We start from the raw sequence: 27,011 nt of genomic DNA, 5'->3' as shown, positions 1-27,011 counted from the left end.
ACTTGACAACTGGTTCTGAAAGATGAGAGGGAGGTGATCATTTTTAATATTTATGTCTGATATTTATAGATGGGGGCTGCATCAAGTAAATTCATTCTGATTTGTCTGAGAAACAACAGACTCTGATTGGCTGAAGGTTCTTGTAAGTGAATAATGGGAAGCTAGCTGAGAGTTGGGAAAGGGAGCAGAGGAAGTTGATAAGGCAAAATCCAGAGGAAGTCTACAAGAAAGTGGACACTTAAGGCCTGCGTATTAAGTTTTTCATACCCACTGTGTTAACAATACTTTGCTGGTGAAGATCAGGAGGAGAGAGCCAGTGTCTGTGTTAAGCTAAGAGGTTGCCGTGTAAATGTATTTTCAGAGGAAGGCTACACAAGCAGCCAGAAGTACAACCACAGTCTGCCTTGGTCAGACCACATCTGGAGTACTGTGTCCAGTTCTGGGCACAATTTAAGAAGAATACTGAGAAGCTGGAACATGTGCAGAACAAGGCAACCACAATGATCAAGGGTCTGGAAACCAAACCTTATGAGGGAATTGGGTATGCTTAGCCTGATAAAGAGGAGACTGAGAGGAGATAGGATAACCATATTCAAATATCTAAAGGGTTGTCACATGCAGGACGGAGCAAGCTTGTTTTTTCCTGCTCCAGAGGCTAGGACACGAACCAACTGCTTCAAGTTACAAGAAAGGAGATTCCCACTAACAATTAGGAAATTTCTGACAGTAAGAGCTGTTTGACAGTGGAACAGACTCCCACAAGAAGTGGTGGACTCTGCTTCATTGGAGGTTTTTAAGCGAAAGTTGGATGGCCATCTGCCATATATGATTTAGTTGAGATTCCTGTGTTGGGCTAGATGACCCTATTTTTTCCCCTTATAAAAAGTAAAGTTGAGGATTCCGGTTTCTCTGTCGGTGCTGACAGTGGAAGGAACAGGTTACTCTATAGAGGGTGTTATCATATTTGCAATTACCTGTTTATATTCTTCTTTCCCTTCTTGAATATAGTTCTCAATCTCTTTTATATAGTTATGGATGTTTTTAATTTTCTCTTTAATCTCATTTATCTGCGGGGAAAAAACATATAAAGAAATGTGTTTGCTTCCAAGACATGCATATCTATCTATCTATCTATCTATCTATCTATCTATCTATCTATCTATCTCAAATACGACAACATATTGTTCAAGTACACTTAAAAATACTAATTGTACTTTAACCTGGAAGTGTACCGTATTTTTCCGTCTATTTTGGGGGCCTCAAAATTGGGATGATTGAGCTTTTGGGGAGGATTCTTTGTGGGGCATGCCGAAAATCGCTCACCCGCCAGAACTCAGCACACAACTCCCCCGGTCCAGCTGCCTGATCGCCGCCATTAGCCCGCCTGCTTGTCGCTGGTTTCTGCGACGCAAGCAGTGCAGAAATTTTCACGGCTCCTCATTGCGCCGCCTGCTATTCCGTAGCCTGCCCCACCCATGCAAACTCTGTAAACGAAGAGGGAAGGGTGGAAGGCCGCCAGCGAAGCGGAACTGCCGATCAAGGTATTTCTCCCCTCTGTGCCTTTCCCACAGAGGAAAGGCACAGAGGGGAGATATATCTTCAATCAGCAGCTCCACTTTGCAGGCGGTCTTCCACCCTTCCCCTTTCATTTTTTCCTGCATAGCAAAAATGAACAGCCTCCCTCCCAGCTGTAGGGTGGGCAGAGGGGGAGGAACCAAGCGGACTACGGAGGCCCCGCGGCTTGGCACTGCCAGGAGCTGTGACTGCTAGAGCTAGAGCAAGTACCGTCTTTATTTATATATTTAATTGCTATATTCCATAGATAAGACACCCCACGTTTGTAAACCACATCTGGTTTACATCTGGTTAAAAAAATGGGTAAAAAACCTCGTCTTATAGACGGAAAAATATGGTATGGATCTTTGACTGCAGTACAGTGGTGCCTCGCAAGACGAAAATAATCCGTTCTGCGAGTCTCTTCGTCTAGCGGTTTTTTCGTCTTGCGAAGCAACCCTATTAGCGGCTTAGCAGATTAGCACTATTAGCGGTTTAGCGGCTATTAAAGGCTTAGCGGCTAAAAGGCTATTAGCGGCTTAGTGGCTTAGAAAAAGGGGGGGGGAGCGAAAAAAATTGCAAGACTCGCAAGACGTTTTCGTCTTGCGAAGCAAGCCCATAGGGAAATTCGTCTTGCGAAGCGCATCAAAAAACGGAAAAGCCTTTTGTCTAGCGGGTTTTTCGTCTTGCGAGGCATTCGTCTTGCGGGGCACCACTGTAAGAAGCTGCATTATTTTAACAAAACAACTGAAGACAGGCTGTCTAACCTTCTCCTGTGTCACTTTGTAACTTGTGTTCTTTTTGCTTATTAACTCTTCTTTCTCATGTTGCAGTTTTTCTAAAGTTGCTTCAAGCGGAAATAGCTGCTCCTTTGCTTCCTGAAAACGAAAAACAAACCACCAATATGTATATTTTAAATTAGAAGTTTGTCACTACTTCTGTATATGCACATTTTAACTTTTTAATGGCTTGGCTGATTTTTGTGTGAAGCTCGGCAAAACTGAAACACCACTTGGGTCGAGGTGAGAAGAAACAACCCACACCAGAATAGGAGCTGTTCCTTACCTTGATCTCTCTGTTCAAGGAATGTAACTCAGTGGTCAGCTCCACTAGCTGCTCTTCCAGCTGCTGTCGACGTTGCATACGACTGGAAATTTCAAGTTTCTCTGTTTGCAGCTCATTCACTGCACTCTTCAGATTCTGGACTTGATTTTGTTGGTCTTGTTTAAGAGTCTGCTTCAATTCAATTTTACTAATAACTGCAAATGTAATTAAAGGCAGGCATGATGTCATAAAGCAGAGAATACATCTTAGATGAAAACTGATCATTACCTTTAACACTGAAGAGCATAAATTTACCCTATTCAAGAGAAGATACCTGAGGTTGTGTGGTGGACAAAAATATATCTGGTAAGACTTTTAGAGAGATACAAAGTTTCTACTGATCTTGCTGTAATACTGTGACAATCTTTCATAGAGGACAACAGAACTAAAGACTGTATATGTGGAAAAATGGTTACTACTTGCCATATTGAGAGTGGCAAATGTTTATTTGGTGAAAAACAGTCCCCATAGATTTCTGAACTGATTTATAACCAGGGTCACCACAGGCAAGGGCCCCACACTCTAAGCTATCATTTTATTTTATTTTTAAGAAGCTTCTAGTCCTCCTATAAAGATGAAAAAGCAGATGACAACTGACTCTGTATCAGGGATGTCCAACCAGTATCCCCATCTGATCCTGGCCTGGTAGATCACAGGATCCTTATTGTGTACAAAAAGTTATGTGAAAAAACTAAAAAAACTCTGTGTGCAATCCTCCCCCAAAAAGCTCAACAACTCTGGGTACCTCCCTCCTAAAAAAAACCTCAACAATTCTGCACAATCCACCCACCCCACGCACATGAAGTGGCTTAGGTTTGTGAATAGAAGTTTGACAAGGATTTCAAACAGTTGATGGGGTCACAGCAATGCCCTCTGCTTGTAAGAGTTAAAGATATTCCACTGGTTGCCACTCCACCCCCTTCTGGTAGTGCTAGAATATCCTAAAAGGATTATATTTCTAGGAGTGTGAAAACGGTACAATCTGGTATGTTGCCAGTGGGCTTTTTACATCCATGTGGGGAATGTAGAAATGGAATTCAGTGTCTTGTTACAAGAATAATCTAAAACTTTTTCAAAGCCCCCCACCTGTATCCCACTGGTGCTTCTTCTCTTGCTTCTCCTGGCTTACTTGTAGCAGGGTCCGGCCTAAATCCACTCCTTGTAGTTTAGCAGCCTGCTGAGCAATTTTTCGTTCAACATCCTTTAGATCAGTCTGAAAAATGAAGAGGCCAATACTGATATTCTTGAAGTGCTTGATATCGCTGTTGGGATGCAGTCAAGTACCTGGTAGGTGCAAGTGGCTGTACGTATAGTAATCCCCTTAAGACACTAACACAGCCGTCTCTTCCTTATAATGACCTGGTGCATTTAGCGCATATGCTGTGGAGGAATGTGAAGCCTACACAGGCTTCTCATATCCCCACTGAGGACTGCTTTTACATTAACTGCTAAACAGAGGAAGAAGAGCTGGATGGGGGCACATGAGATTATATTTCTTAGTATGCAATCAAACTTTTGTAGTATCCTTACCAAAGGAGGGATACAGAGTACTGATGTTCTGGGCATGAAGGTCAGGGCAGCTGCTATTGTCATTTGCCTGCTCAGGTCCCAGGCTAGCAATCCCCTCGCCACCATTGCTCCACTTACTGCAGCCTTCCCTGCACCATTTGTCCCTAAAGGCTGCCCTCCCCACACCATCATCTTCCAATAGGCTGGCAGAGGAGGAAGAGGCAAGATACTACCTACTTGAAGCAATTAACAAAGCAGGGACTTGTAGCCCATGGCAGCAAGGCCAGGGGGTTTGTTCACCCGCCCACTGCCCACAAATGGTGGTGTGGCAGCTTATAATCTTGAGCACAGACATATACACCTAGATCTTAGATAAGCTGCTTTCTCCATTACCTTTGAATTTGCTTTGGTTTACAGGAGACAAGGGCATGAGAGGGAGAAAGTATGCAAAGATGTGAAAGAACCAAGGAGAGATGTTGCCTAAATAAACCTTTTTTAGATTTTGAGAGGCAAGGAGGGAGTCAAGTTTTAGTATGACCCATAGATCTACCCTTTGAGATATTTAAGATTAAAATGGGGAAATAAAAACTGTATTTTGTGAGTATTTATTACGTGTTAGTACAATCCTATGCATGTTTACACTACATTCAGCCCATGTCCGTGTGCACAGGGATGAAGCATGAGTCTTTTCAGTGTATTTGTTATTATTTTTAATATACGTATTTAGCTATCTGGATAGACTCTATCCATTCACATTGTATTGAACTCCAAATTTCTCTGGCAAGTTTGAATCCTCCTGTCTGTCTTCACCAGCTGGAATTTAGAGGCTATGTTATAATCTATCAAAATTTTAATCTTTCAGGCTTTTAACATTTTTTCCCCACCTCTTACAATTAAGTGTTATGTTTCCATCTCTAAAATGAGCAGATGTTTTCTGGAAAGTCTTCTATATGCTTATATTTTGATACTATAAAGCACATTACTATGGCTTGACTAACTTTTGTGTGATTATCTGCTCTGTACATATGGCTTTTTCTTTCTAGTTGTGACAGTTGCAGTCTAGATTGGGTTGATTTGTCATTGCTCGGTATCAAGTGCTGATGGTATCACGTGGTGGCAGTGGATTTGAAATTACATGCACTAGCTGAGTGCTGGTGGAGAAATGAGAGAGAAAGAGATCACACTGAACTAGACTTTTTTTGGTTTTTAAAATTCACATAAACAGAAGTGCTTGCCAAAAGACAGTGGATGAAGAGGGTGGCCAAATCCATGCACTGAGCCCAAAAAACCTTGCAGGCACCCCAGCATTACCTGATATCTTTCCATAAGTGTAATATCTTGCAGACATGCTTTAGCACTTTCCTCCTCGGTCATTATAGTACCTAGAAGGGTGTCCTGTTCTTCTGTATCACCTTTAAGTTGTTGAATATCTCTGTTGAGTGTCTGTAATTTGTTTCTTAAGTCGGGTAGGTCTTTTTCTTGGAGTTCAGATACCATTTGCCTTAGCAAGAAATATAAAATTCATAATATTTTCCATCTTCAGCAGAAGAATCACCACAGTACAAATAGTAGCTATGCTTGGATTACATATGGATTGCTTATTTTACAGAAAACATCTATTAGTTTGTCTTTGATTTTGCTCATGACATTTTATCATATTTAAGAAACCATGTGTATTATGGCATTACGCTATAAACTGCTGTCATCCTGTGAAGAAAAATTACCCTAATGGCCATTAAGAGAAGGCCAAACAAACAAACTTTGCACGTATTTACTCAAAGGTGAAGTGGTCCACTTTAAATGCATTTGGACTTGTTTCTCAACTGAGGAGATTCTTGTATGAAATGGGCTGAACTGAAGTGGGCTGCTCTCAACATTTTGGAGCTACTACACATTAATTTTCTTTTTAACTTTATCTTTGAACCTCACACAATAACTTTCAGTGAAAGCTATCCATTTCACAGCTTTTATCATTGCCTCCCTCCTGCCATTTTATTATTCTGGCTGGTCTCATGCTGTACTTTTAAACTAATGTTTTGTTTCGTTTGCTTTTTAAACACGATTATGATTGCTTCTTTCGGGTACTACCGACTTGGATCCTAACTGCCTGTGAGTGGAGTTCCTTATGGAACACTCTTACTGATGGAATGTGGAAAGCTGTTCCCTCCCATTCCACTTTATCCCTGCCCTTTGAAAATCTGCTCAATGGTTGCGGAACCCACTTGAACAACACAGGAGCAGGTGCTGGAAGCTCCACAGGAAGGAGATCTGCAAAAATCCCCCTTTTCCCTTTTGCCAGAAGCAGACTGTTTGGATACAGGATGCAAGCCACTGTATTATTTTATATTGGAAGCTACTTTGGATGCTATATACCTGAATGAAAAGTGTTTTAAAATATTTACATAGATAGAGCAGTATCTAACAATAGAATTGCCAGCACAAGGATTTCCACTTGCTTGTTGTAACTTCTCCCTGCACCTTCATCTGCTCAAGAGGGTGGGGAAACAGCTTTAGGGGGCATATGGGAAGAGGAGAGGGAGAAGCTCTGTTGCAGAAGCAAAAATCTTTGCACTAATGGGTCTATTTAGTTGGATATTGCCCAAAGTGTAAAATTGCCTTCCCAAACGATATTAAAGGGCAATTCAAAAATGGTTGCATTCTCTGAAAACTTTGCTCACCTCTCCTATAGCATATAATTCCTGTAACAAAAAAAGAAAGTTTTATTGCACTTTCTGACTCACCTGACAGGTTTAAGTGACATCATTTCATCACGTCTCTTCTCCCTTCTCTTAAGCTCAGACTCTGTTGCCTTCAGTTTGTCTGGAGCAAGACGCAACTTGGACTGAAGATCATCTAACACATCCTGCAGTTCTGCCTGTGTTTCAAAGACCCTCTGACAAACTGGACAACACGATTCTTTTTCATCCGTTAATTGTGTAATGAACTGCGAATAAACTGCTGTAGCTCCAGCAAGCATGGCTGTTTAAAAATGAATGAATGGATGTATATAACCAAAATGATAGCCATTAAGACAGAGCATGGGCAGCATTTTATCAAATTCACCAATTCATGCAATGGCATGATTAAACCTGTCTTGTCCTAATTAAACAATTGCCTTAAGAGAAACATTGAATTCCACCCTTTAGCTTTGCCAACATGACCTTAATAGGGCCTTTAATATGGTCTTAAATTTGCAGGTTTTTCTTATCATTGAATTATAGGCATGAATCCAATTTTGATCCAGTTGATGCCGCCTCCTCCACGCAGAAAATCCACTCCAGAGAGTTTGACTCTCCAGAACAACATGGAAAGTAGTGTTGGGGGGTGGGTATGGGGGGTTGCTACAGGAAAAAAATGGAAATTATGTCTTCCTTTTCTGTCCTCTTAGATCAGGCATGGCCAGACTTGGCCCTCCAGATGTTTTGGGACTACAACTCCCATCATTCCTAGCTAATAGGACCAGTGGTCAGGGATGATGGGAATTGTAGTCCCAAAACATCTGTAGGGCCAAGTTTGGCCATGCCTGTCTTAGATGATGCTTGCACTAGATCAAAGATTCTTCTGCAGGCAGAAAGACTCCTGCTTGAAAAAGGGCATCAATGTATGTAAGCCATCATTACTACTATTATTCTTATTTACAGAAAATACAACAAGTGTATCAACATCAAATTGAATATACAGCTTTGCAGAAAACTATAAGGTAGTAGGGGAGGGAGTTGTATAAACTTGCCTCGTTGTTTAGATGTTTTTTCTATTTCATCTTGAAGTTTGTATAGATCACTTTCAAAATCCTGGCTTCCACAAACATCAAAAAGTTTTTCTTCATAACTAGACAACTGCTCCTCTTTTCTTTTTAGTTCACCAGTAATATGGTTTTTGTTTTGCTCCGCCGAAACAAGTTCTTTGCTGAAATTTAAGTATTGTTATAACTACAAATGAGATAAAATTGCTCTTGTAGTCTCAAATATCATTTACCTTTTACTCTGGCTAAATTTTTGGCTCTTTAGAAATGTCTTTTCCCATGAGCTATTTTCAGTTGTGGCCCTCTATCTACAGAAGGCACTTTGCTCCAGTGGAGGCTTCTGTGAAGGGGGAGGGAAGTGAGTTTTTTTTTTGGAAATCCCTATTAATTTCCCTGACCTTTGAGATCATCTATCAAGAACCTGCTCCATATTTTCCCCCTCTATTAAAAGTGCAGCAGACACAACAGACCATCTTATCAATGAATCCTCTACCTAAGGAAGTTAGTCCAGTCCTAGCACTAACACTTTCACTGTTTGCCCTTTAAGCAGGTAGCTATGGCATCTCTTTTTCACCAGAAACTTATAGTTATGGCCTTTTAAAATAGGGGACTGTGAACTGTGGTCCTCTTTTCTTTTTAAAATAGGTATTTTTATATAAAAATGTTTTTGTGTATTTGTTTGCAGATTTAAAAGGGAAGGATAAAATGCTGAAAATAAACAGATTTGTGAACACAGTCACACATACAAAATGTAAAGGAGGTTCACTAAAATGAACACAGATGTTTTAGCAGCAGTATCTAATAAATAAATGCTACATGTAAAAACAAAAAGAAAACTGAATATCACCCCACTACTGTATCAATGATCATGCAAATTTCAGTTTAAGAAAAACTTACGAGAGCTTGGCAAGTTTGTCTCTTGTCTGATTAATTTCTTTAGTTCTAGAGTGAAGCCAATCTTCAAGCTGCCTTTTATTAGGGAAATATCCAAGCAAGGAAATTAACTCTTCGTTGTGCCTGGATTTTATTTTTCTGATTTGCTCCTCTTTATCAGCCTTTTAAGAAATAAAAATGATACCTATCAATAACTTTTGATTTAATTTAAAAGTCCAAAAGTTAATTTCAAAATACTCAATAAGCAAACAAATAATTCTAATTCTGAAAACATTGGGCTGGTTCAGACACAATTGTCAAAACAAGGTGTTAAAGACCTCAGGCTTGCATGCTCCTCCCTCACTGCTGAACACTACAATTCCCTCTCTACCTTCAGGTTACCACTGTATGCAATTTTGTCACATCTGGTAAATGATGACTAACCGCAATAATAACAATGTGCTTTCAGAAGTAAATCCTACAGAATTCAACAGGGCTTACTCCCAAGTAAGTGGGGTTAGAATTGTAGCCTAATTCTTACAGGGCCAAGTTATGGTATTCCATCCAACCCAACTGTTATTTTAATTTATCACTCGACATATACTTTGTGCTATACTTTTAACACATGTCAGCAATGTCAGAAAAAAGGCACTACTTTATCTTTCTTCAGCATGTCCATTTGAGTTATTATTGCAGTATTCAAATTCAGCTGTTCCATCTCTTTATCCAGTTTTCGAAGAACACTGTCCAAATTTGCTTTCTCTCTTTGCAGCCCTTGTACTTCCACTTCTAAGGCTTCAACATTGCAATTCTTCTCGGCTTCATATAGTTCATGTTTCTAAACAGAGAAATGAAAAGGAGGAAGTTTTTTGTACCAATTAGGGACACATATGCTAACAAATGTCAAAGGCAGTCAAAACTAAAATTGTTATTCACTGAACAGAAAAGCGGTACAAGTAATGGATCCAAGATTCTGTAAACAGCAGTTTACCAAACTTTTAGGTTTATTTTTCACTGTTATAGTACACAAAAGTTATTATGTTCTACTGATACTACGTTGGGCTGCAGGTGGTGGCTCACATGGTTGAATACCCCTTCCTACAAAATGGTTTCCTACACATAGGAAAAAACCCCCATTCAGGAAGAGGGCTAGGTTAGAACCATTCTCCCTGCAACTTGTGCTTTTCCATGTAAAGGGACTTTTTGTATGAGGAAACTGATGTGGGCCTTCATACACAGTCTGAAGTGAAAGAGTCCAAATAGTAGGCCTGAGTCATGAACACGTGCAGAAGTAGATAGGGCATTTGAGGTATGCATCCTACATAAGCTTTGGGCCACCACAAATGACATATGCATCACCCTGCCTGGTAGCACTTCATTCACATCATGCCACATCAAGAAAAGGTAATAAACACGTGTAGGTCACCACTGATATGTGACATTTGTGGATTTCAGGCAGGCACTGTGCCTCTGTGTGTGTACGTTCTACTCAGATAGAACCACATTTGCATAGGGCTAAGGACTTCTGGTGATATAGATTAGGTATTTGGAAGGAATAGGGGAATGTTGTTGACTGATCAAAGCAGTTTTAGATGTGGTAATTATTACACACACAACTACTTGTTGTCACTTACGTTCCCATTAATTAAATGCTACAAAAATGTAAATCTTACTGCTCTGGTAAGTTCCTGATTCAGTTCTAGGAGTCTATCTGAGGACCCTTCAAGCTGCTGCAATTCATGTTTTAGGTTCTTTGCTTCAAGCTGCTTCTTATTTTGAATGTCTGACTTCAGGTCGCTGGTTCTTTCAAGTCCAGTTTTTTTATCTCTTATTTCATCTATTTGCTTCTGCTTCATTGTTTCCTTCTCACCAAATTCTCTCTGAAAGAATGGCATTCATTTACAAAGGCTGTTGCTACTTAAAAACATGCTTTAATTGGAGTTTGTCCTGTGACATCAACAGGAACCAAATGTAAGTAAACATGCTTAATTCCCCACCTGGCACCTCACATTGTAAAGTCTTACCTAGTTGACCAACTCAATTCATAACAGAGGTAGACTGGGTTGTAATATCATTTTCCATTCCACTATGAGAGAGGAATGCATCTGTGTTTCAAGAAGGCCTAACTGGTGTCCATAATATTTCCCTCCCTTTTTTATAATTTGAAAGTATTACTGGGGATTTCCCCCTTTCTCCTAAATATACTACACAGATACAACAACATCTTTAGGCTGCTCTTTAGGGCCAAGCCTTCTTAACACAGCTTCTATCATATATAAACAGAATCACAATATTTAATAAAAACAAAACCACAGCATCTCAAAGGCAGCAAAACAGAATTTAATTCTAGTGATTACTACCACTCAATACCTCTCCAAAATAAGGCAAATGGTCAATCTCACTTTTAACCATTTAACACAAAAACTACACAAAGGTGTACACTACTTGGGAGTTCATACTACTGTACTGTGCTAACCTAAAACTTATTTGGAAATCCCACTATTCCAATGTTACTAACTTTGAAGTAAATGTGCTTAATTTTGGACCCTGATATTTCTAGAGGTTTAGAGTGTGGCTGTATTTTGCTATTTTACATTAACTTAGCTTTTAGGCAATGCAAGAACACAAATATTTACCATTAACTGATTAGCAGCTTCCATGTCTTTGTCCTGTCTCTCTTTCACAAGCCTGTGAAAACTATTATTTTGCCTTTCATTAAATGGTGGTCTTTCAAATCCTTCCAGTTCCAACTGAGCTGCCAAAGACTGAATTAATGAGTCCCTGGTTTTAATATTCTGTTGGTGACGATCTGCTTCCAACTGAAGACGACCTTCACAAACATAAAAACAATGAAGTTTAAACACAGATTTTTAAAAGCTCAAAATATAAGAATTCACAACTCTATTAATTAGATACAAGAAGCTCCAAAAAGCTCAAATGAGTCTTAAATAGAAATTTCCACTTTGTTAATTGGGGGGGGGGGGGATATACAACCACTTAACTTTTAAATCTGTTTTAAATGCGTAATTAAATACTTTGGTAATCTATGTTCTCATGGTTTCAAACAGGCTTCAAAATTATTTTGCGTGTGGTCAGCAGATGTGAATAAATTTAGGTCCTGGGCAACAAGGGCTGATTCAGAATCTCCCCTTTGTAGCTTATGTTCAGTGGGTGAATCCAATATTGCACTCATAGCAAGGGTAGTTCTCCACCCTCTCTACCCACCACAGCCACATGCTCCTCAACTAAAGCCTCTTTTAAGAAGCAGGGGGCCCTAGGGAAGCCTTGAGATATGGGGGTCAGAGGGCTGCAGTGTGGACTTAAGAGGCATGGCCCAAGAAAAGTCTAGTTCACCGCTGAGTAAATTTGCTTTTAGAGCCAATTTAGGACTACGGCAGTCATGTATGATGTCTACTGTACAGTGGTGCCTAGCAAGACGAAATTAATCCGTTCTGCGAGTCTCTTTGTCTTGCGGTTTTTTCATCTTGCGAAGCACGGCTATTAGCGGCTTAGCGGCTATTAGCGGCTTAAAGAAAAAGGAAACAAACTCACAAGACGTTTCGTCTTCCGAAGCAAGCCCATAGGGAAATTCGTCTTGCGGAACGACTCAAAAAACACAAAACCCTTTCGTCTAGCAAGTTTTTCGTCTTGCGAGGCATTCGTCCTGCGGGGCACCACTGTATTATTTCATAAACAGCATGGCTGCCTTTGTATTATGTTCAGAAGCTAGTAAGACTTTTCTGCATAACCTTTATTATTTGTGCTAGTTTAGTACTGTGGGTTTATCTTCCCTCCCATTTACCTTCTCCTACATGACCAGATATAGAATCATTTGGAAGGTTGCTCATTCATCTGATTATTCTTTATATATGGAGGGGTCCCCGTAGTTTTTTCTACATCTAGAAAAACAGCTGGGGGAATTCAATCTGACAGCAAAAGACAGCCCAAGGGGAAAAGGTTAAATACATCCTTCCTAAGCATGACATTAAATTTGAAGTACCTGCCTCTCCAGTGCATTTTATAACTAAAAAGCAATACATCCTTCCTAAGCATGACATTAAATTTGAAGTACCTGCCTCTCCAGTGCATTTTATAACTAAAAAGCAACTGGACTCTCATTCACAGGTCTCCTGCCTCATATGCAATTTGATTTTCAGTTTCAGAGGGAAAGCAGGGAGATTTATTTATTTGGTCTTTTCAGGGAAATAAGAGAGAACTGCTTCTCTGACGTTACAACTACTGTAGAGAGGAATACTGAATAATTCCCTGTTCCCTTTTAGTTTGTTCTTCCTTCCCATCAAATTCTACGTATGCTTACTCAGAAATAAGTCCTATTGATTTCAACGAAGCTCACATCAAGTACACGTGCATAGATGTGCATTTTAATTCCACAGCTTCTTTCAAAATGTGTTTTAAAAAGGTAAAAGACCAAAATAAAAGGGTTTTTTTATTTAAAAAATCCACTGTTCTGCAGGCATGCCGGTACTTTTGTGATCTGGTAAGGCTGCTTTCAAAGACCTCAGATTAAGGTACGGTTCAGTTGTTCAGTGATGAATCCCAACTATTATACTTTACTTTAGAAAAATATTTAGTGAGTTAGACAACTGTTTCAAAGGTATTAAAGGCCTACCTTATTTCAAATTTAGGATTAAGGACTTTGTGGAACATGATCAGCAACCTAGTTGCTGCTTCAAGAATTCTCAATTTTGAGAAATATGTGGTTTAAAGCCAGATAGCTGTGTTGTGTTCTGATGGCAGAAGAGGGGAAGCAATTGTCAACAAGCCCCCTTTTCACCTGCAGTCTCTTCCTACCCTGAAAACCCAGAGGGCTGGGGGACCCTGAGGAAAAGGAGGTGGATGGTGGTGTCCGACTGTTGGACTGCAAGCAGAAGAGGGAACTGGTGAAAATCATTTCACCTTCTGTTTGTGTAAAAGCAAGTCCGGAGCCAACCCATCAATGCTACCCAGAAAATCCAACAATACAAGATTATGTGTTAACTGTGTATGTTCGCTCTCATAACTTTTCAACATGTGGAAGTGTGTGTAAATGTGTTTTACTACGCCTTGATTAAATGTTGATGGAGTCCGATAAAATAGTGCTTGGTGCTGGACACAGTTGGCCATCCTTGTCGTAACTTTTAGGTACAGTTAGTGGCTGTTGTGATAGCATTCTGGAATGGCTACAATGGATCAAATAGTCACCAATGAAATCTAGGGCATGAACAGAATTTAATATGCTAATCAAGAAGTATACCCATTTCTTATATAGCTCATTGCAAATGCTATTAAATGCTTGAAATATTGAAACAAACAGGCTACTACTGTACCTTGTTCAACCAACAATGCTGATTTTTCTCTGTTGAGTCTTTGATATTCTTTGTTTGCTCTCTCCAATTCTCTCTGGCATTCTGTTAATCTCCTCTCCTTTTCTCTCACAGTTTTTTGGTGGTTTTGGTACATATCTCTAAGATGATCATCAGTTCCTTGAAAAACCTAACATTACAGTACAGAAAAAGTAGTTTTTAAAAATACTTTATCATGGTTCAGTATGTGAGTACAAGGACCAACCTAGACAGGATGTAGACCTATAATTAGGATCATACTTGAAAAAGTAATTTACACAGCTGCTTTTTAAGACAATGAAGATTTTTAACCCTTGCCTTAATTAAAATCCCCCTTCTCTGGAATCTGACAATGTAACACCCATGGGCCCTTGAGATCTCCTGGCACCTCAATGCCTTCTTCATCATGAAGTGGTAAGTGTAGTTACCTCCCCCTCTTGAAAAGTACACAGAGTTAAAGGAAAGCTGTAAGTGTTGCTCTCTCCTGCTTCCGTCAGCCCTGTGTGCATTTCAAGGCGCAGATTGACAACTGAAACACTGAAGAGAAAGTGGGGCCACCAGGCAGGTAGGCTGGAAAAGGGAACAATATCAGAAACTGGGAAAGGAAAACAGAGTGACCAAGTAATGAGAAAGTGGGGTGCTAGCTGCAGGAGCCAGAAGAGCAGAAACAGAAACAGCCAGATGGAATAAAGCATGCAAGACACATACACACATCTGATCCAGTAAAACCAGATTATCTCTCTGTCCACTGACTGAACCATAACAAACATGGATCAGGTTTCCAATGCTGCCATTGTGCAAAAGCAGGGATTTGAGGCATAGATCATTTTAAATTCTACAAGAGATCCTCTGTGTAGACAGATGCGTCCTGTCATTGGTTGATATTGTTGTTATCCCACGTAAAAAATATGAAGATCCATGAGGAACTGTGCCTTGAATGTGATGCTGACAAGTACGGAATCTGTGGTTTTTACTATGCAATCTGTAAGTTTTTTGGGGAGAAGCCGATGTAAAATCCATTTTAATTCTACTAGAATCCATTTTAATTCTACTAGATCTGACTTTTACCCGGATCTCGTGAAAAAACAAAGGGTGTGTGTGTGTGTGTACACACTTCCACTGACTGTTTGGAGGGGGAGCAGAAGGGGTTGTGCTCACAGCACTCTCAAAAATCCAATGTTTCTACAGGCCCATAAAGCTTGGTGACCCTTAGCTCCATACTTAGATGAGGTCAGTATTTTCAGTGGCATGAAAAATGACTCTTTACTGTTAACTTTTTTTGGTGATTAGTGCAAAAGAGCTGGAAAAATTGCCCTCACTCTCAGCTGGCTCTGATTGCCTTTCCTATCATGAAAGTCCAAATGCCAATTTAATGTCATGACATCATCCCATTCACTATACGATACCCTACTGGCTGACAATTCCAGTAATTCCGGGGGTGGGGGAGACTACAGTGAACAAGATTTTTCAAAATGTGAGTATTTGCACAGTGTGGGGTTTTTTAAAAAATGAAATAATTTGGACATCCCCCTGCACTACTTTTGACCTGATAATTAAAACAGGACAACAGTGGATCCAAATCTGATCACTGGGATCTACAAGGTGAATGGGAAGCATGGTAAGAAACATAAATTAGACTGGTGCCTCGCAAGACGAAATTAATTCGTTCCGCAAGTTTTTTCTTCTTGCGAGTTTTTCGTCTTGCGAAGCACGGTTTCCCATAGGAATGCATTGAAAATCAATTAATGCGTTCCTAGGGAAACCGCCTTCAGACCAGGTCCGGGGACAGTCTGTCCCCCGACCTCTTCTGAAGGCTGGGGGGGGGGACAAGGGCTTCTGAAGGCTGGGGGGGCTGGGGGGGGAACAAGGGCTTCGCTGCCGACCCCCAGCATTTTAAAATCTCCCCGGGACACGGGGAGATTTTAAAATGCTGGGGGTCGGCAGCGAACGCTTCGCTGATCCCGGGACGGCAGGCAGATCTGCACCGCCATCCAGAGCGGGGCGGGACTTAGCGCCCCGCTCGGGATGGCGGCACAGATCTGCCTGCAGTCCCGGGACAGCAGACAGCTCTGCGTTGGCATCCAGAGTGGGGCGGGACTTAGCGCCCCGCTCGGGATGGCGGCACACATCTGCCTGCAGTCCCGGGACGGCAGACAGCTCTGCGCTGACATCCAGAGCGGGGCGGGACTTAGCGCCCCGCTTGGGATGGCGGCGCAGATGTGCCTGCAGTCCTGGGACGGCAGACAGCTCTGCGCCGGCATCCAGAGCGGGGCGGGACTTAGCGCCCCGCTCGGGATGGTGGTGCAGATGTGCCTGCAGTCCCGGCAGGGCAGACAGCTCTGCGCCGCCATCCCGAGCGGGGCAGGACTTGTCTGCTGTCCCGGGGAGATTTTAAAATGCTGGGGGTCGGCAGCGAACGCTTCGCTCCTGACCCCCAGCATTTTAAAATCTCCCCGGGAGAGCAGAGACTTCTCTGCTGTCCCGGGGAGATTTTAAAATGCTGGGGGTCGGCAGCGAACGCTTCGCTCCCGCCCGCCAGCATTTTAAGATCGCCCGGGGCAGCGGAGAAATCTCCGCTGTCCCGGGAAGGCAGGGGGGGGAGCAAAGACTTTTGCCCCCCGCCGGCCTTCAGAAGAGGTCCAGGACCTCTTCTGAAGGCCGGCTGTGGGCAAAAGTCTTTGCTCCCGACCGCCAGCAATTTAAAACAGGTCCCCGGAGATTTCCCTATGGGCTTTCGTCTTGCGAAGCAAGCCCATAGGGAAATTCGTCTTGCGAAGCGCCTCCGAAACAGAAAACCCTTTCGTCTTGCGGGTTTTCCGTCTTGCGAGGCATTCGTCTTGCGGGGTACCACTGTATTGCTAAAACAAGGTGGCTCACTGATTAAGAAGCATAAAAGCTGCTGTACAAAAATTAATGATTTGCCACTGAGGCAAATTAGATTTTACTGTACAATCCATAGTCCATTTCAAAGTAGAAAAGACCAGAATGATCAAGCAAACCTTCTCCATCTTTTGTTGCAAATCTTGGTTATCCTTTTCCATCTGTCTTTTCCGACTCTCCAGAGCTTTAACTTCATTGTCAAGTCTCATTACTTTCACAAGATTCTGCTCTATGTCTGCCAAACGATTCTAAGAAGGAAAGAATGCTTAAAATAAACAAACTATGTACCAAGTGTTAGAAATGTTACACATTTCTAATTATATTAAAAGCAGGTATTCAAAATGGAGAATTTAGGATGGTACTGATCTGGAAAGCTGGAATCTTTGAACATAATTACTATCTCATAACGCTATGAAGCTGTGCAGTACTTTCTACTCAGAAATAGTAAGGAGAGGACGTTTTCCCCTGTCCTATTAGCTCAATAATATTTGTAAGAACAAGGGGATAGAGCAAACATTTATCACTCCAAGGTCAGGAAATAATGGTAATTGTACTTCTACTTCTAAAAGGAACACTATTACATAAAAATCTTAGCTATCCAGAGACAATTAATTACCTTCAAAGGTTCAAGTTGATTCTCAATAGATTTGACATTTTCCTTGGATGCAGCCAACTGAGTTTCCCTGTCAGAAAGCTGATTCTGAATCTCATGTGCCTTTTCTTTATTCTGTTTTAAATACTTCAGTTCTACTTGACACTCTTTAACTCGCTGGCTTTGTTTTAGTCGTACCTGGCGGAGTGTTTCCAAGGCCTTAATGTACCTTTAAAAAAAGAAAGAAATGTATACATTTTAAACCCCAATAGCATTAATATATTCAAATGATGCAATTAATTAATGAGTTCTTTAAATGTTTGAATTAAAAGGAATCCAATGTTTTAATTCTATCAGAAAAGCGATCAATGAAAGTTAACCTGGTTGCTGAGAAGATCTCATCAAATTTCTGTTTCAGAGCTCTTCCTTCACTTAGGGGCCAGTTGGATTCTTCTTGATGGCAGAAAATGACATTGTTAATCACAGACTTAGAAACGCCCAGGGCACTAATCATCTCTCGGTCAATTTCTGCACACTTGGAGCTTAGACTGACCTTCTCTCCATACCTGTATGAACAAAGAAAGAAAACGTAGAACTATGTACTACAATCCCAAGACTCCGCTAAAAATAAAAGATCAATCCGCAAGCTCAATATTTATTTTCTAAATTCAATACAATCACAAACCTTTATTTTGGAATATAGAAAAGTTCCAAAAGGTTCAGTACAATAACATCATGCAGCAAAATCTGCATCTAACAATTAAAATACTGTTGTATAACATTCAAAAATCCTCACTGCATGTTGCAGAAACCTGGCTACTATCTCCAGCTTATCCCCATTCTGACTGCCACTCCCTGCTAACAACCAACTGCTTAAGTTATTTTCCATATTAAAGAGTCAGTTGATGTGGAAGTCTCTCTGGATAAGGCAACCATTACATATTTAATATATGGATGGGGCGGGACATCCTATTGGTACAACAATAAAATTGCTTGCATATTTACAAAACTAGACAGGGAACGGTATGGTTTCAAATTGGATGGGGGACCTGCTGCATGTTGAAATTCCTACATTGCAGGGGGTTGGACTAGATGACCCTCAGGGTCTCTTCCAACTCTACAGTTGTACAGTTCTATATTCTGTTGTTGTTGTTTACTTGCCCTTTACCCAAAAGTCACAGGGCAGGTTACAATCCAAAATACATTTTTTCCTGTTTATTTTTCTTTCAAGTCATCATGTTTTCTTCCTTTAAAACAATTTCATAAACACAAAAACTATAAAATCAATTAGATAATCTACTTAATTACAGAAAGATAAAAAGCAACTGAATGAATTAGTTAAATTCCCCCCCCCAATACATTTAAAATTAACTGCACTACAAACTTAATAACAGATTACAATTCCTTCACTGCTTTGCAAAAATGGAATGCAGAGCTACCAATTGTCATTGTCTCCATTTAAGTGACGTAACTGCAGAGAAATCATAAAGGATCACAACCAATGTATTTAATAAATAATTGAAAGGCTCAATATTTTGTTCTGATATATTAGAAAAGATGAACAGGCAAACACATACAAACATATGAAACAGAAAATATTTACGTCTACCCACTAACTTTGTTCTAGTAATGACTCCTTCAAGAGTTTTAAATTCTGTTTTCTTTCCTTTCTGTGTGCATGCCATGGATCTTTGGACAGCTACAAGCTCTCCATTAACATCACGAAACTGAAGTCGAATTTGAGCTCTGACATCTGTTTCATTGGCGACCTTCAGCAACAAGAAAGTAAATTTAGTGAATAAGTTCACCTAATTCCAACTCTATGACCCTCATCCCCTGTTCTTTAGTGCGCACACATAAGCTGTCCCAGCTATTTCAATGAAGGGAACAGATCTGAACACAAAAGGGATAAGCATGCTTCTTTGAATTAATGAAACTAACCCTTGCCATGGAAAACATATCAATACTTCATCCCCAAACAAAACTAACACACATATCAATACTTCATCCCCAAACAAAACTAACCACTGAACTGAATGCATATTATTACAATAGAGCTAAATCCCTCCTGTACATTGACTATGCTTCTCCACAACAAAGCTCTAAGCAGTTTACAGTAAAATGTTGCTGCCAGCCAGTATAGTCAATATGAGCAAGATGGACCAAAGGTGTGACTCACTATAGGGCAGTTTCCTATGTTAATGTCCAGTAAAGGTAAAGGGTAAAGGTACTCCTGCCCGTATGGGCCAGTCGTGTCCGACTCTAGGGTTGTGCGCCCATCTCACTTAAGAGGCCGGGGGCCAGCGCTGTCCGCAGACACTTCCGGGTCACGTGGCCAGCGTGACAAGCTGCATCTGGCGAGCCAGCGCAGCACACGGAAACGCTGTTTACCCTCCCACTAGTAAGCGGTCCCTATTTATCTACTTGCACCCGGGGGTGCTTTCGAACTGCTATGTTGGCAGGCGCTGGGACCGAGCAACGGGAGCGCACCCCGCCGCGGGGATTCGAACCGCCAACCTGATGATCGGCAAGTCCTAGGCGCTGGGTTTTACCCACAGCGCCACCCGCGTCCCTAACTCCCAGTAATGCGGGTAACTTCCAGTAGTAGCAGCATAATCCCTGCAAACCAGAGCTACCCTTGAAAGATGGTTCAAAGGAATATTATAGTGACTGGAACTGAAAGGTCCAGAAGATTCAACAGAGACATACACCCTCATCTGTTATCCGCCATCACAGCCAATGCAAGGCCTGGGCAAATAAGAAGTTATTCCTTCACAAGGGGCTAATAGGATAATGTTTTCTCAGGGTGAAATGTAACTGTTAATGGGAATAGTTTGTAGGCCACAAGAATACAATTTCATAATAAAGGAGTTTGCAGAGAACAAAATATGTAATACATGGAAGAATAATTACTCTTAGAGATGTATAATCTCAGATGGCTCTATAATCCAGTGACACTTCATTTCAAGGCATGCATAATAGATATACCATTTGTCACTTTTCCACAAGTAAGAAAATGTTAGCTCAATTATTACTAACAATAAATTTTCCTTTTTTATTGTACACGTTATGCTGCTTACTGGTCGTTGTGAAATAGAGTTAACAACCTCAACACTTACTTTTGGGTCATGAACAAATGAGTTTCCTTTGGTGCCAGGTGGAAAGTCCCCGGTGCAAATATACTTGAGACATTCTATGATAGTCTAATTAAAATAGAAACAAGTGTCATCAGGATACAAATACTTGCTGCTCTGTTGTTTCCAGGAATAAGAAACAGACATAAATCTAGAGGCAATTCATACTTTACTTTCTCCAGATGTCTTGTGTGTTTAACAGCTCATGCGAGTGCTTTATTCATGTGAACAATGTTAAGGTCAGGGGACGGGGGTGTCTCATGGAACTCTGCCTATCAGTTTCCATTAAAAGGGATGCAGAACACACTATATACTGCACCGTTCTGCAAATTCCTTCCTCAAGGTGCCATTGTTTTGACATGAACAGACCTTTCATGCTAGCTGCATGACTAAGCTGGGTTTTATGGTGGTGCTCATATTTTAGTCAGTGGGTAGGACTTGTCATTATTATGCTACTAGATGAGCATTTTATAGTTCATTGTTTTAAAGGTTTTAATTGTTTTTAACTGTTGTATTTCATCATTTTCGAGTTACGAAGTCACTTTGAGTCTTTTTGTAGATAGTGACTACAAATAGGAAATTTGTTAAACACACAAGAAAGACAAGTAAAAAAATGTATCAACTTTGTTCCTTGAAAATACTCATACCCTGATTGTCAGAACTGCCATTTTCCACACCAATGCCATATATTGTTAAACGCACTAAAGCTCATAGATTAGTACTTATATTGCTCAAATTCAGGAGTCATTATAGTTCAGCAGGGTGTCTGGGTTATCTGACAGTGAAGGAGCACATTCATTAAACTGCATCCTCACTGGACAATCACATTTTTATAACTGAATGCATTGATGCTGACTAATTACAAACCCCAACCCAGAAGGTACAAAAATGCAGTTTATCTAAAATGAAATTAACCCTACTTGAGTCTTACCGTTTTTCCAGCACCATTTGGTCCCACCAAGATAGTTAAAGGATTAAAGAAAGTGATCACTTGCTTGTCTTTGTCCTCTACTCCAAAGCTCCTCACACCGAGGATGCTCATTTTATCAATTCTGGACATTTTTAATGAATATTCCTTTTCTATAAACACTACCTTGTATTGTTCATAAACCTGCAAAAAACAAACAGTTTAACCGATAAATCAAGTACATAATTTACTCTTACTTTCTTCCTAGACAAGAGTAAGAAAGTGTAATGAATAATTAAAGAAAGCAGAGCAAATTCATTTTCTGCATCTTTATAGGTAGTTAAAATACTGACATGATGCTTTTGTTATGATATATCATCCTTCAGCTAATTTCCATTCCCAGATCAGAGGACAGACTAGATCAGATCTATTGGATCAGATCAGATAGATTTTGTGAGTAGGAAACCTCAGGCAGGCCTAGGGGGCAAATTTGGCTCTCCATGCCTCTCTATTGGGCCTTCAGATGTACATCAATAGCCTTGCCCTGCACCCTCCACTGTTGTTTTTGCTTGGCTAAATAGAATATGTCATTGAACTATAAAAATATTTCTTGCTTGCCTGGAAGAGGGATTTGTGAGTGGGGTGTAGAATCTGGCCTACTGTATGTAGATAACATTCACTGCCATCCACTTTGGCCTCTCCCCTTGCCCACTTTCACTTCTGGACCTGCCAACCATTGGCATGTGGCCCCAAAAGGTTGCTCAGAAGCGAATGCAGCCTTCATTGCAACCCCCTGCAATGCAGGCATTCACCAAGGGCTTCAAACCACGAACATTCAGATACACTGACCCATGCTGAAACACAACTGTGTTTTTTTAAATTATTATTTGTGGGTTATGGCCTGCTCAGTTCACAGGCCAACCCAAGCTGGGTTACACCACCATCACTACATGATCATTTCTCTCTCTTTTTGTTGCTATTCCTTCTTTAAAAGAAGCAGGGGGGCAGAAGAGAGAAGGCATGAGGAATAAATTCAGGAAGAGCGATCAGGGAAAACTCGTCAGTGAAACCAGGTCCGATCTTTCTCACTGGAGGTGGAAGATGGCTTCTGATGCTTTTCTGGCAGGATTTACGGCAACTGAGCCCCTGATCTACCCACTATTAAGAGATAAGGAGGAGGCCTCCTCACCGCCCCCAGTGACTCATCCGCCGCAGCGTAGCCTCCAACCCCGTTGGGGAGGAAGGGCTGCCCGCCACGGCTTCGAAGAATCTCATTCTAGGAACTCAGGAGGAGGAGCGCCAGGGAACTGCAGCCGCAGGCGGAACCGTAGAGCCGGGAGGGACCCCCAAAGGTCATCCAGCCCAACCCTCTGCAGCACAGGGAGGGGAGAGGGCGCTCCGAGAGTGACCGGGCTTTTAAGGGACTGGAAGGAAGGACCCGGTGGCCACGGGAGAGGGAGAAGCCGCGGCTGCTGGGATGCTCCTCAGTCCCTCACAGAGGCACCTGAGAGGCGGACGAGCCTCGGTCTCTACCCAAGAAAACGGTTCTCCGCGGCGTGAAAGCGCCGCTCCTGCTCCCCCCTCCACCACGGGCCGCCCTCACCTCACGTCCCAGAAGCCACAAGGCTTTCGCGCCAACGGCAGAAAGCGCCGCCCGGCCGACGTCATCGGCATCGCAGGCGGCCCCTCCCCCATCTCCAACATAGAGATAGGAAAGGTGTAGAGGCGCGCGCCGTCGCTGGCTCCTCCTTCCCGCTTAACTGCTCCAACCCACACCCACCTTCTCGCCCGCAACGTAGGAGGAATATTAGAGGGCGGCGGTAGGGGCGGCTTCCGCACAGAGCTAGGAAAGTATAGAGAAGGGGGCTGCCGGGAGCTCGTGCAGCGAGAGGGGACTTACGAGGCGCCCCTGCCGCTCTCCCGCCCTGGCTCTGAGGAGAGAAAAACCGCCCACGGTAAAAGCACGCGGAGAGACCCGCTTCCCGGTGCCGCCGCCCAGAGACTTACGTTGCAGCCTGACGACGCGGGCCTCAACTTCCGGTTCTTTTAGATGATTCTCCGTCCCTCTCCTGGAGGAAGTGAGGAAATAGAATCGGGAGATTTTGCGCAGTTGCAAAGCGGGTCAAGACAAAAATTCAACTGCCCCTCCCCTGGCTTGTATTTTAATTAAGCCACGCTCCTTGGAGCGCAGAAAGACCAGTGCAAGGAGCTTTATTGTCGGCCAACTCCTGTTCTGCTTCATATTTCTTTACTTGAGCCTATATTGTTTTTGTTCTTTTGCAATACTAAATGTGCATGTGATCTAGTCCTGCTGAATGCAGAACGCTTACCCTCCAACTCATATAATTCTACAGGGATAATGGACTGTAAGGGTTTTGGCAGAGAAACTTTTTAAATGTTTAAAACTATTCCTTTGCTAGTCCTGGTGTCATCTTCACACCATACACTGAAGGCTCCCCCAAAGTTATGGCTTCCCCCAAAGAATCCTTGGAACTGTAGTCTGCTAAGCATGTTGGGAATTATAGCTCTGAGAGGGGTCTCCGAAAAACTCCCAACGCCCTCAGCGAAGTAGAGCTCCCATGATTATTTAGAGGAAGCCATGGCAATCAAAGTGGTATAAGATGTTTTACATGAACGGGTGCAATGTTCTCATGGAGTTATTTTTCTTTTGTTACACTTTAAGATTGAACGTTTGATTTTTCTAGTCAATTTTCCAGCAAATAATGCAAGGCATAAGGTATCCATACCATAGATGTTCTAAAGCAACGGCACTGCAATCCATAGAGACTTGTGTCCCAAATACAAAAAGTTGCACATATCACTTAGAGTTTCTGTGTGAACACTGTCATATCAAGGGTAGGAGCGTAATACAGGAAGGAAATGTCTCTACCCCCAACATCTATGGAGCCCTGTCCTATTGAATTGGCCATATCTCATGTTCACCTGGCAAACAAAAGAGAGACTATTCTGGAAATTTATTGGACTGTCTTGTTTGTGCAACATATTTTGTTGGTGAATTCTTGTTGCCACCAAAAGTGCCATATCAATTTGCTGGATTATATTTGGTTAAAGCAAAGCAAGCAGGAATCCAGAATACCCTAGAGAGCAGCATTTTGGCTTTCACGCTTTCTATGTAGCAGCCCAAATGCTACATGTATTGTGTACATAGAAACATTCAGTTCACCCATTTGTCTTTTCTCTGAATGGCATGCACCAGTCAAAATTTACCAGCTCCTGGGAATAATCCAGTGACTCAAACAGAGAAGTCAATTAGTCAGTTAATTCAAACGGGAATATTTTTTTAATGTCACAATCAGGTATTATGATCAGTCATTAGGGACTGGGCAGTTGCTGAGTAAGCAACAATATATCAGTGTGAGCAGGTTCCTCATTTACTTTAATATAATTTCCCCCCACACATTTTTGTAAATGTACAACTCAATCTGTTTTCCAACCACATCCTGAAGAATCGATACTCCATTTTCGCTGACACAGTGAATGCTCATATTCTTAGAAGCAATTATTTCATACATCTATGGGGAAATTGATAATAAGTAGACTAGTTATCAAGTCATTTATGGTATACTTATTATTTTTTGACTTTTGGATAATAGCATTTATATCTACAGAAATTGACACAGTAATGGAGTATGGGCAAAACTAAACTCTGTTTTAATAAAAAGAAAATTCCAACCCACCTTCAGTATCAATTTAATGCTGGTGCTATGACGCGGTGGCACTATGGTCTAAACCACTGAGCCTAGGGCTTGCCAATCGGAAAGCTGGTGGTTCGAATCCCACCTAGCAATTCGAAAGCACATCAAAGTGCAAGTAGATAAATAGGTACCGCTCTGGCGGGAAGGTAAATGGTGTTTCTGTGCGCTGCTCTGGTTTCACCAGAAGCAGCTTAGTCATGCTGGCCACATGACCCGGAAAAACAAATGTCGGCTCCCTCGGCCAGTAAAGCAAGATGAGCACTGCAACCTTTTTATGCTGCTATTACTACTAAACAAAATTATTCTTCCAACATTCCAAAACATAAGAGGATTGTTCTTCAAGCAAGGCACATTTGAACAAAACGCTGGTGTCCAATAACCACCAGCCAGCAAATCAGATCTTTCTGGAGCAGTCAGATCATTAAGCTGCCAGCCTTCATTTGCTGAGGCTATGTACATTTTAGCAGCTTAAAACGGTGAGGCAATTTTCCTTCCCCTCTGCTACATTACAAGTCATCTTTGCACCTTGCTCTACACATCAGAGAAGTGGTGGGGATATCTTCACGCAACACATGGGTGTGATCCAGACTAAACACCCCTCCCTCCACAAAAATCGTAACAGTATAATCTAAAGTAACGGGACAACAGCATTCCATAAAAACACATCTATCCTGGAGATTTTTATATAAGGAATGCTTTTGTTACCATTTATTTGATGTTAAGCTGTAAATCTGAATCAGGCTACTTGTCCATCACATCTATAACTTTATAGTGAGCAAATGGCCAGATGTTGCTGAAGTCAATTACTAGGTTCCAGTTTCCTGTTCCTTGTTTCCTCAAAACTTCAAAAACTATCAGAAAATAAGTAATTTTTACATATTCCTGGACTCCAAAGTAAGTTTTACTATACTGCATGACCAAGATATTGCCACCTTTGGAATCCGCAACACAGTCAAAAGTATTGTGTATGTCATGTGTGGTGCCCTCTGACAACATAAATTAAGCAGCTCAGGCTGTGCACTTCACAGTAAGCACTGAGCCACACCAAATTATACACCCGCATTTCCAAGAAAGTGCTGTCTAAAAGGTGGCATTGAATCATGTCCAGACCAAAGCTTTCCTGCAGCACAAACCAACATCAAATATGGCATTTCCACAAATCTTAGTCAAAAATATGTAGAACTGGATAAGGAAATGGGGAGCTGTACCCTCCCAGAAATGGTTTTGGCTGAAACAAATCATACTCATCCAGAAAGAAGTCCTCTATGATGGCTTTGAATTGTATATTGCTCAAAGCTTTCATTAGGTGCAAGACACTGTCATCTGGTTGGCCACTGTAAGAGCAGAGTGCTAAACTAGGTAGACCTTTGGTCTGATCCAGCAGGAGAACCCTCAACTGTGTTCTTAAGGTATATTGTTACATAAATAGAAATATTCAGGAGGCAATAAAAGAGTGGTATGTTTAACATAGTGAATCTTTTAGGAAATACATGGTGGTTTTGCTTTTTAAATAATTTTTATTTGCTGGTGTGGCAGGGGGAGCAATGTATAACATCACTGTCAGGGGTTTAGGTGCAGAGGCACGGGCAAGGGAGGAAACAGAGAGCGAAGGGGAGGAGACAGAGGAAAGGATGAGTGATGACGACGACCCGAGATCT

General features: G+C 41.6%; 1 protein-coding gene across 4 annotated transcripts in view; it reads right to left on the bottom strand.

Annotated features, from left to right (window-relative positions):
* RAD50 (RAD50 double strand break repair protein) overlaps window positions 1–23,687 on the bottom strand; it is a 35,935-nt gene extending 12,248 nt beyond the window's left edge. Inside the window, exons 1-19 of one of the 4 annotated variants that reach the window (XM_081185483.1) lie at window positions 23,645–23,687; window positions 21,662–21,841; window positions 20,716–20,799; window positions 19,214–19,365; window positions 17,977–18,162; window positions 17,621–17,825; window positions 17,124–17,252; window positions 14,110–14,275; window positions 11,419–11,612; window positions 10,456–10,662; window positions 9,438–9,620; window positions 8,807–8,964; window positions 7,898–8,073; window positions 6,909–7,146; window positions 5,479–5,668; window positions 3,745–3,871; window positions 2,620–2,813; window positions 2,322–2,432; window positions 975–1,067 (exon numbers count right to left, since the gene is read on the bottom strand). In XM_081185483.1, the coding sequence (XP_081041609.1) occupies window positions 975–1,067; window positions 2,322–2,432; window positions 2,620–2,813; window positions 3,745–3,871; window positions 5,479–5,668; window positions 6,909–7,146; window positions 7,898–8,073; window positions 8,807–8,964; window positions 9,438–9,620; window positions 10,456–10,662; window positions 11,419–11,612; window positions 14,110–14,275; window positions 17,124–17,252; window positions 17,621–17,825; window positions 17,977–18,162; window positions 19,214–19,365; window positions 20,716–20,799; window positions 21,662–21,790 (2,922 nt within the window). In that variant the 5' untranslated portion in view covers window positions 21,791–21,841; window positions 23,645–23,687. Of the gene's footprint in view, window positions 1–974; window positions 1,068–2,321; window positions 2,433–2,619; window positions 2,814–3,744; window positions 3,872–5,478; window positions 5,669–6,908; window positions 7,147–7,897; window positions 8,074–8,806; window positions 8,965–9,437; window positions 9,621–10,455; window positions 10,663–11,418; window positions 11,613–14,109; window positions 14,276–17,123; window positions 17,253–17,620; window positions 17,826–17,976; window positions 18,163–19,213; window positions 19,366–20,715; window positions 20,800–21,661; window positions 21,842–23,141; window positions 23,398–23,537; window positions 23,560–23,644 lie in introns of those variants that run through there. The other 3 variants (XM_081185484.1, XM_081185481.1, XM_081185482.1) reach the window with 3 other exon arrangements.
* Window positions 23,688–27,011: the final 3,324 nt, after the last annotated feature.

This window comes from Podarcis bocagei, assembly GCF_964188305.1.
Source record: "Podarcis bocagei genome assembly, chromosome: 2".
In the NCBI taxonomy this organism is placed as follows: Eukaryota; Metazoa; Chordata; class Lepidosauria; order Squamata; family Lacertidae; genus Podarcis; species Podarcis bocagei.
This window is presented reverse-complemented; position numbering and strand designations above follow the sequence as displayed.